This window comes from Trichomycterus rosablanca, unplaced genomic scaffold, assembly GCF_030014385.1.
Source record: "Trichomycterus rosablanca isolate fTriRos1 unplaced genomic scaffold, fTriRos1.hap1 scaffold_139, whole genome shotgun sequence".
Lineage (NCBI taxonomy): Eukaryota > Metazoa > Chordata > Actinopteri > Siluriformes > Trichomycteridae > Trichomycterus > Trichomycterus rosablanca.
In genome coordinates, this window is record NW_026946967.1 from 2,406 (window position 1) to 12,545 (window position 10,140).

At 38.2% G+C, this 10,140-nt stretch overlaps 1 protein-coding gene and 1 long non-coding RNA gene across 2 annotated transcripts; one reads left to right on the forward strand and one right to left on the reverse strand.

Annotated features, from left to right (window-relative positions):
- Positions 1-387: 387 nt before the first annotated feature.
- On the forward strand, positions 388-3,012 carry LOC134305459 (ATP-sensitive inward rectifier potassium channel 1-like). Its single transcript, XM_062990162.1, has 2 exons — positions 388-446; positions 1,761-3,012. Exon 2 carries the CDS (start codon positions 1,763-1,765, stop codon positions 2,918-2,920), a length of 1,158 nt encoding a protein of 385 aa, XP_062846232.1. The 5' UTR covers positions 388-446; positions 1,761-1,762; the 3' UTR covers positions 2,921-3,012.
- A 1,417-nt stretch (positions 3,013-4,429) lies between these two features.
- Positions 4,430-9,257, reverse strand: LOC134305464 (uncharacterized). The gene is made up of 3 exons (XR_010008542.1): positions 9,202-9,257; positions 5,253-5,360; positions 4,430-4,491 (listed from the first exon to the last, which is right to left on the reverse strand). It is a non-coding gene; the product is annotated as an uncharacterized LOC134305464 (long non-coding RNA).
- Positions 9,258-10,140: the final 883 nt, after the last annotated feature.

The window sequence follows — 10,140 nt, forward strand, 5'->3', positions numbered from 1 at the left end:
TGAAGCTTTACTAAAACCAAGCAGTGGGGAGTTGGGAGGTTTTTTCTTCAGATGGGGTACACTTTTTCCCAAATTCCACTGTTGCACTGACCGTTGGGGGACCATGTGTGAAATGAAAAGCAGTGTAATATTGTTAAGACGTTTATCTGAATGTTCTTACTAACTAAAACCTTTTATGCTGAATATGAGTGTAAAAAAAATCAACCACTTGTTACTTTCTTTGTGTAATGAGTGGCATGTGCCTGGGATTAGGGCATTTCACTGAGGATTATTTTTTATCAACACTCCGGTGGTTGTTTGCTTGGAGGGGAAATGAAACTGCTGAATTTTATGAAACCTGACTGTAGTCCTATTAATATTTTGGGAAGTAATATAATTAAATGAGAGCTGATGAAGACTGAGTTCCAGTCTGAGAAGATCTGCTGATAACTTCTGTCTGAGTGAAGGTAAGATTACATTTTTATTCATTTATTCTTATATCTTGCTAATAGGGCAAGCATGAACTAAATATGTACCAAATTAAAAAGTGAATAGGGGAAAACTAGAAATAAAAACCTTTTATTTATTGTTAATTTCATAGAGGAAGTACAAATGGATAGTTAATGTATAGCTTACATATACACTGATCAGCCGTAACATTAAAACCACCTCTTTGTTTCTACACTCACTGTACATTTTATCAGCTCCGCTTACCATATAGAAGCACTTTGAAGTTCTACAATTACTGACTGTAGTCCATCTGTTTCTCTACATACCTTTTTAGACTGATTTCACCCTGTTCTTCAATGGTCAGGACCTCCACGGGACCGCCACAGAGCAGGTATTATTTGGGTGGTGGATCATTCCCAGCACTGCAGTGACACTGACATGGTGGTGGTGTGTTAGTGTGTGTTGTGCTGGTATGAGTGGATCAGACACAGCAGCGCTGCTGGAGTTTTTAAATACTGTGTCCACTCTATTAGACACTCCTACCTAGTTGGTCCACCTTGTAGATGTAAAGTCAGAGACGATCGCTCATCTATTGCTGATGTTTGAGTTGGTCATCTTCTAGGCCTTCATCAGAGGTCACAGCACGCTGCCCATGGGGCGCTGTTGGCTGGATGTTTTTGGTTGGTGGACTATTCTCTGTCCAGCAGGGACAGTGAGGTGTTTAAAAACTCCATCAGCGCTGCTGTGTATTTTCCACTCATACCAGCACAACACACACTAACACACCACCACCATGTCAGTGTCATTGCAGTGCTGAGAATATCCCACCACCCAAATAATCCTGAGGTCCTGGGAGAGTCCTGACCATTGAAGAACAGGGTGAAAGCAGGCTAAAAAGTATGTAGAGAAACAGATGGACTAGAAAGTGCTTCTTAATGGTAAGTGGAGCTGATAAAATGGACAATATGTGTAGAAACAAGGAGGTGGTTTTAATATTATGGCTGATTGGTGTACATATTCGGCTAGATAAAGTACGGACTTATACTCATAGTTTATTAAAGAAACATGCTGATATTTTATTTTAGACAAGTAGTGTGCATGTATAAAATAAAATATAAGTTGGTGGAGGTTATTGCTGCAAAATAAGTGAGTACAAAGGGTTCAAATGTTTCCAGCCTTTGCACTGTAAGATTAATCAATGGCATTTTCAAAGGGCTCTAAAACTTATACAGAAATGAAATACACCTGCAAATACAGAGATGAAATGAGCTAAATTAGGTCTGTTTAGTTGACCTCTCTGACCATTGACTAATCTGTTAAATACATTTCAGGTATGTTGAAGTTCATCCGGAAGCCGATTCAGGATCACTTAACAGAACGAAGGATTCGCAAGAGGCGGCTCGTGACCAAAGACGGCCACTGCAACATAGAATATGACAATGTTACGTATCAGAACTATTTAGTGTACCTGAAAGACTTTTGGACCACCTTTGTTGAATTTCCATGGCGGTTTGTTATACTTTTTTTCATCACTGCTTTTACGGGAAGCTGGTTCATCTTTGGCCTGCTGTGGTACTCGATTGCCAAAAGCAATGGAGACCTTGACGTTGGGGGTACTCCTAATGGCCATTTAAAGTGCGTAGAAAATATCAACAGTCTCACAAGCGCCTTTCTTTACTCTTTAGAAACGCAAACAACAATTGGATATGGTGGACGAGCCTTAACAGGGAACTGTGCCAAAACAGTAGTCCTTCTCATCATCCAATCTCTAATGGGTACCATCATAAACTGCTTCATGTGTGGCCTGATTTTGGCCAAATTGTCCCTCCCTAAAAAGCGAGCAAAGACTGTTACCTTTAGCGACACTGCAGTGATCAGTTTGAAAAATGAAAAGCTCTGCCTGCAGATCCGGGTTGCCAACCTCCGGAAGACGCTGCTTATCAGGAGCCATATTTATGGCAAGTTCGTGAGGACTAGCATCCCTCCCGACGGAGAGCCCGTCATCCTGGACCAAGTAAATGTTGAATTCCAAGTAGATGCAGGCAAGGACAACCTCTTCTTTGTCAGTCCCCTCACTCTCTACCATGTGATTGACAGTTCAAGCCCCTTTTCGGAGATGGCTGCCGACACACTGCAGAAGCAGGACTTTGAGCTGGTGGTCTTCCTGGATGGCATGGCTGAGTCCACCAGCTCGTCTTGCCAGGTCCGCACCTCCTTCATCCCGCGTGAGATCCAGTGGGGATACAGCTTCCTGCCGGTTATTTCGCGAACCAGGGGTGGCAAATACTTTGTTGATTTCTCCAACGTTTCGAAGACTGTTGCAGTGAGCACACCACACTGTTTTAGTTGCTTTAAAGATCCTGTACTTCACAAGCATGCCCAGCATGGCATTGACAATCCAGGATTTGAGGTGATTACCATTAAAGATTTTGGGGACAAAGATAATTATTGCTGCCTTAGCAGCTCAGTGCAGGACAACCAACACTTTTAAATGTTTCTTTAACAGGAATCTGCCGTTGCCTGTGTGCAGCCTGATACAGCAAGGTTAGAATATTGTGGCTAAATATTTTATGGTGATTTATTGCATACTTTTAGTAAAGAAGACTTGTTTTAGATTAGGTTCTACTTTTAGTTTTTGAGTTTAGGTATATTAATGTTTGATTACTCACCTCCTTACTGTACCTTTTATTATGAACAGTTTCCAATAGTCAGTCTTTCCTGTTTCCTGCGTCTTCCAAGCACTTATCAGATACATTTTATTGTGTGAATACATTTTGTTCCACGTGTTCCTACTTTAAAGGACAGCCTAGATTTGAGTAGATCAAATTAAGACAGTAGTGGATTTACAGTTAGAACTGTAAGAAGCTATGGAAAAGGGTTCTGCTGAATATCCGAGTGTAATTATCACTGTATATGTAAGGGGTGGCCTTGGGGCTAGGCAGACTCCAGCCACTAGGGGCCAACAGCGAGCTGGCAATCAGGCCTAATACACAACACCTGTGCACACTGCACAGGCCTATAAAAAGACAGAGAGGCAATCAGACATCGCTGGGTTTTTGTCTCATGTGAGTAAACACACACAGCTGATAACCTGGGTAGAGGACGGAAGTTTCTCGCGCTCTCTCTCTTGCAAAAGAAAAGAAAGTACAAAAGTTAAAGTAAAAAAAGAAAGAAAAGTAACGATAAAGATAAAGAAAAAGAAAAAAGTAAAGTAAAGAAAAGAAAGTAAAGTAAAGAAAAGAAAGAACAAAAAAAAAGAAAAGTAAAGATAAAGAAAAAGACCGGTCAGAGACACCCTACTGGCCGGATGTGGCCCGGGGGCCGTGCAACTCCCAGGTGTGGTTTAAAGGATAATGGGACAAGATTTACACAAGGTGGTAACATTTTTGAGCACCTGTAGTACTAGGAAAATGTGCTTAGAGGTTTGTAACACAGTTTACATGTAGATACACTTTTTAGGGTCTATTTTTTTGGAGTTCATTATGTGAATTGATCATTAGAGTCACTGACTGGAGTCACACTAAATTGTTATGTCACAGTATCTGAAGTATATCGATTTATCTGCTTTGTGTATTTCCTTTTTCAGTAGCAGTACATCACTGCTTTTGTCCCAGTGGTGTAAAGAATGCAACACATCAACAATTTTTAATATATTTAACATATATAGTTATGTTATTCAAACTTCAAAATTCTTTTCTTCCCTACTTGGCAGTATGTTTTTGACCCAGCAGAAAGTCATATTTTTTAGAAAACCCCTCATAATCTAATGAAAAAAGTAAAAAGCTTTTTAAACATGAAAGTGTCTGGTAATTTAATTTAAAAAAGTAGCAGAAATTCTTAAAATTCAAGATTGTCATAATTGTCACTGTCATAAAATAATTAAATATTGTTATTTGGGTTTACAGTAATACCACACCAATGTGATTCACTTTCAGAACATCTTTATTTCACAAATTTGATTTATATTAAAGCAACAACTCAAACAAACAAAGGTTGAACTTGCAGCATGAGTCCCATTTTAATGGAAAGTGTTAAAGTTCAGGCCAGTCCTTGGATTAGCAGCTGAGGACATAAAATCAATTACAAATGTTAATGTCAACACAGGCTCACATGCATCCATTAAAAAACAAAAGTATTCAATTATGTTTAATAGGGATGTAACGATGCACCACAAGAATAGGTTATTCATTTAAGATTAATCAGTATTCACTTTAAACAGCAGAGGGCACTGACGCTATTCACCTCGCCTGGTTGACGGCACTTCACAAAGTTGCCAGGTCCCCGACCAAATTTTCCAGCCAAATTTATTTATGTGAGGACACTTTCTTTATTTGTATCATTCACGTATTTATATCATGATGGATTTGTTTTACAATTTCATTTCAGTTTTTTTTACACAATAAGCATAGTTCGGCATAGTTTGTACCTACTTCAGAAATAAAAGGACATTCATTATTTAGATAAATAAAAGATAAGCACAAATACAGTATTTTATTTAATTTTTTTAAAGAGAAATAATAAAAAGAAACTTTGTCATAATTTGTCTTCAATTTCATTTTGTTTAAAAAAAATTGGGAAAAAAATCACATTGTGAACCCAGTATCGTGAATCGTATCGCATCGTGTGTAGAATGCATTGTTACATCCCTAATGTTTAACATTTTACACTTTTAAATATTACACTGATTGCCACATCCCAGATAGAAAATAAAACCCATAAATAATTCAAGTTAACAATGTTAGGCAGCTCATCTGCTATGGTCGTTTTTTAAAGGTCTGGCAAAATTACAAAAGAAAAAAAATAACAAAAAGAAAGCATAAAACCTTTAGCTTGTGGTTTGGCGGGATTGGCCATACTGGGGTCTTGTCCACAAGTTTCATGAGGACACATTTTGTTTGAAGTGCCACAGTTGGCACAAGGTGCAGCAGAACCTGTAAGAGAAAAGTCGTTATAGGCTAATTCGTTTGCTCATGAGGAACTGTCAGGTTCTTGGCAAGTAATGAGGAACAGTAAAAACAAACAAACAAACATACTTGGGGTGTGTGTTGCATTCATTCCCACAACATGGGTGACTTGCAAATGTTTAAAGGTACAATTGATGCTAGGACATATATTGGGATTTTAGAGAGATATATCCTGGCATCAAGGCAACATCTTTCCTTTCCTGGAGGTCAGTGGTTATTTAAGCAAGACATACCAGGCCTCATTCTGCATATCCTACAATAGTTTGGCTTTGTAGTCACAGAATGCATCATAAAAAAGAGAATCAGTCAATGATCACCATGGAGCAGAAATTCTACTTGCAAAAATTTAACAATTAGTGTCCTCAGTTCTTAGACCATTAAATAATGTAATTAATAGGAAATGTGATGGAACACAATGCTAAGTGCCATAATTCCAACAGGAGAAAGTTGAAGACAAATAGATTAAGAGCAAATAGGATAAAAAGGGATAGATATTATTACTAGCCCTAATTGCCCTGTCCCAACTTTTTTAAAAATATGTTGCAGACCTGACATGCAGGAGTGGATGGATATTAACAAATGAAATGAGGTTCACCAAACAAAACATGAAATATCTCAGGTTTACACTGGGTGTGTTCGAAAACCTGGGGAGCTGCCTTGCTGTCTTACTGTCGACATAGGCAGCTGCCTAAGTAGAGGGGATTCTAATAAGTCATCGACTCATAAGGCATCGAAAACCTGGGGAGCTGCCTTGCTGTCTTACTGTCGACTGCTCAGTAGAGGGGATTCTAATAAGTCATCGACTCATAAGGCATCAAAAACCTGGGGAGCTGCCTTGCTGTCTTACTGTCGACATAAGCAGCTGCCTAAGAGAGGATTCTAATAAGTCATTACATCTCCCTCCGTGTACCAAAAATGGTTCAACTGTCCCTGAACTTGCAAATATATACACTTGTACATGTTTATACAAATTAAAAATCAATGATAATTTATTAACGTTTGAAAATAAGTCCGTTCTTTGCTTTGCATCGTCCGCCGTATTTTTCTATGAGAAAAGTGCCTCTTTGAATGCTGGGATTGTCTCCACTGCTAAGGCAGCATCGGATCCTCACTCGTTCTTGAGTCAAAATAGCGTTGAAATTTTAAGATACAGTAGTGTTCAAAAAAATAGCAGTGATTTTAAAAAAGTGAATAAAGCACAAAATCATTATAATAACTTTTATTTCCATAAATGCAAATGCACTGAAAATACTACACTTTTAATTCTAAATCAAACCAGTTTGTGTTAATCCTTTACAGAAAGTTAAGAAAAATGAATATTAGGCTGTTCAAAATAATAGCAGTGCCAGCATTGTTCTTTAAAAACTCAAAAAATGTATCTATAACATGAAAAAATGTTTGAGGTTTCACTTTACTTTAAATTACTGAACTAATATTTAGTGGCATAACAATTGTTTCTGAGATCTGTGTTGCATGGAGTCGACCAACTTCTGGCACCTCTGAACACGTATTCCAGTCCAGGATGATTAGACTACATTCCACAGTTCTTCTGCAATTTTGGGTTTTGCCTCAAAAAAACGCGTTTCAGATTTCAGCCCACAAGTTCTCTATGGGATTGAAGTCAGGGGATTGGGCTGGCCACTCTATTACCTCAATCTTGTTTGTCTGTAACCAAGATGTTTTGGGTCATTGTCATGTTAAAACACCCATTTTAAGGGCATTTCTTCTTCGACATAGGGCAACATGATCTCCTCAAGTATTCTGATATATTTAAACTGATCCGTGATCCCTCGTATGTGATAAATAGACATAACACCATGGTATGAGAAACATCCCCATATCATAGTTTTGTACCACCATGCTTTACTGTCTTCACAGTGTACTTTGGCTCGAATTCATTGCTCGAGGGTCATCTGACATACTGTCTATGGCCACTTGACCCAAAAAGAACAATTTTGCTTTCACCAGTCCACAAAATGTTGAGCCATTTCTCTTTGGACCAGTCAATGTGTTCTTCGCAAATGTTAACCCATTCAGGACATGTCTTTTTCTTAACAACGGGACTTTGCAAGGAGTTCTTGCTGGTAAATTGGCTTCACTTAATCATCTTCTGTACTCACTGGTAACTTCAGATGTTCCTTGATCTTTCTGGAGGTGATCACTGGCTGAACCTTTGCCATTCTGGCTATTCTTTGATCCATTCAAACAGTAGTTCCATGCTTCCTTCTGCGTCTTTCAGGTTTTGGTTGTCACTTTAAGGCATTTGAGATCATTTTAGCTTATCAGCCTATCATTTGCTGCACTTCTCTGTATGTTTTTTCCCTCTAAAATCAACTTTTTAATCAAAGTACGCTGTTCATCAGAACAATGTCTGGAACAACCCATTTTACCCAGTATTTCAGAAGAAAATGCGCTGTGACCAACCTGTGCAACATTTGCCACCCTCCTACCTTAAATAAGGGCCAAAATTGACACCCATTCTTCTGCAGAATGAATGACTTCACCAATTGAACTCCTCACTGCTATTATTTTGAACAACCCCCTTTCAATCAATGCTTCGATTACTCAGAATGAACGGCATGCATGTCCTAATTGTTGGGTTTGTTTTGTTTTCAATACTCTACTACACTTTCAAGTAAATTTTTTGCTATGTAGAAATAGCATTTCTACTAAAAACTTTGATTTATCAAGTTAATGGTGTTGGACTGCTATTTTTTTGAACACCACTGTACCTTACTAGGATTTCGGACAGCCTTACGTAAAATGCTGTTTATGTAGAGAGCTCCCTAGGTTTTTGAACACACCCACTGTCTGCTATGAAATTATAGTAAAAGTCAATGTAAGATACTGATACATCTCCCTCATTTGCTTTACTGGTAGATGGCCTAATCCAGGATAAAAGAGAGCTGCTACCCGTAGTTCCTTTTCTCTCTGTTTTTGTAACCTTTCTTTTGTTGGCATTATGCTGCAAAATTTGTAAATGAGATAAATCAATGTTGTGCATAATAATCAAGAGTGACTTACTGAATCTCCATAAAGGGGAGAACACAGTATACATCATTTTACTGTTTTCTGACAGAGTTGAAACATTAAACCAAATATACCTCACCAGACTGTCATGTAGCTCAACTTAAGACCTACCTTTGATTTCAAATCAGAAACCCACTTTGGGTAGTTAATGTTAACAATGGGCCTATTATTATGCCAATAAAATCAAATAGACATCTAAATAAAATTTTTCCATTTATTCATAATTTTTTGTATGCTGTTCTATATCATAGAGCATTATATTTAGCCTTCTACATATATTAGTTTGTAATGTTAATTACCTAGCAAAATTATTCCTCATTTGTAAACTGTTGAAGTATAAATGCTTGCATGAAAATAACTCCTTGACTAAAGGTGGCTTTTCCTACTCAGCGTTTGGGCCAGGATGCTGTAATTATAAAATATTGTATGTTTGTATCTATTTTCAACACTTTACTGTGAGAGCTACTTGACATTCTCCTGCACAATGTTTGTGCTCATGCTTTTTTTTCTTCAGGCTTTCACATCAAAATAAGTAAGATTTTAAATGAAACAAAACCAGTGAACTTGTCTAATTTGTAAAACAGTAAAACTGTCTTTAAATTCTTTGTCTGTCTGTCTGTCTGCTGCAGTTTGTCCCCCTCCCCCTTCATTAAACATGACAAACATCAGTAAACAGCTGGACGAGGCTTTGAAATCACGTATTTCATGACTCATGAGTACAAAACGTGTAGGCCATGCGTTATGCATGGATGCCCTTTGTATGAAACACTGTCATTACCTGTCTGTCTGATGCTGCGGGTCAGAGGAGAAGTGTGTAGCAGCGGTTTGGCCTGGCACTCAGCACTGCATGAGTGCTAACCGGAGGAGGAGGAGGAAGGGGCAAGACGGGAGCTTGTGCGCGCCGCGGATCAGATCGGGGCAGAATTCTCACAAGAACTCAAATAAATGCCCGTCAGATATCAAAGCACTTTTGGGGGGAATTGATGACAGAGAGGGTCATTTTTATTTTTAAATATTGATGAATGTAGAAAAAAACTGGGCTCCAGCAGAAAGGGCACTTTTCTCATCCATGGCAAAAGGGCAGGTGCTTGAGCACCACTAGGGGTCTATCTGTGCACGTGCCTGCTGTTAGAGCAACAACATCAGGGTCGGAATCCCACATCAGGTCACCTGAGAAGAGATTTTAACTGGTTACACTGGGTTGTAGGCAGCTAAATCTAACTTATAAAATTACAAAAACATTAATTAAAAATTTTGTTTAGCATTTCCTGTGTACATCCTACAACAGTGTGGCTTCATGGTCAGTTCTGTTTTCTAGCAAATCATTTGGATTTAATTGCCAGAACGAAGTATGTTTTGCTCTTTGGTAAATGGAAACATCAATTATTGCTGTAAAACTTTTAACCACCTTGTGTCTATATACACTCAAACTGAAAACACTTTAGTGAAGGATCTTGCTAGTAGTGGTGTGCGATACTGCAAAATTTGGTATCGATCCGATACCAAGTAAATACAGGACCAGTATCGCAGATACCGATACCAATACTTTTTACTTATAAAGCAGCTTATTTACTTTCATGTAGGGAGGAGCAGTGTGTCATGAGGTGAATGTATCATCAATATGCTTTGACGACTGAATAATTTTGTGTTATTTAATTATTTAACTAATTATTTAGTTAATTTTAACTGGTTACACTGGGTTGTAGGCAGCTAAATC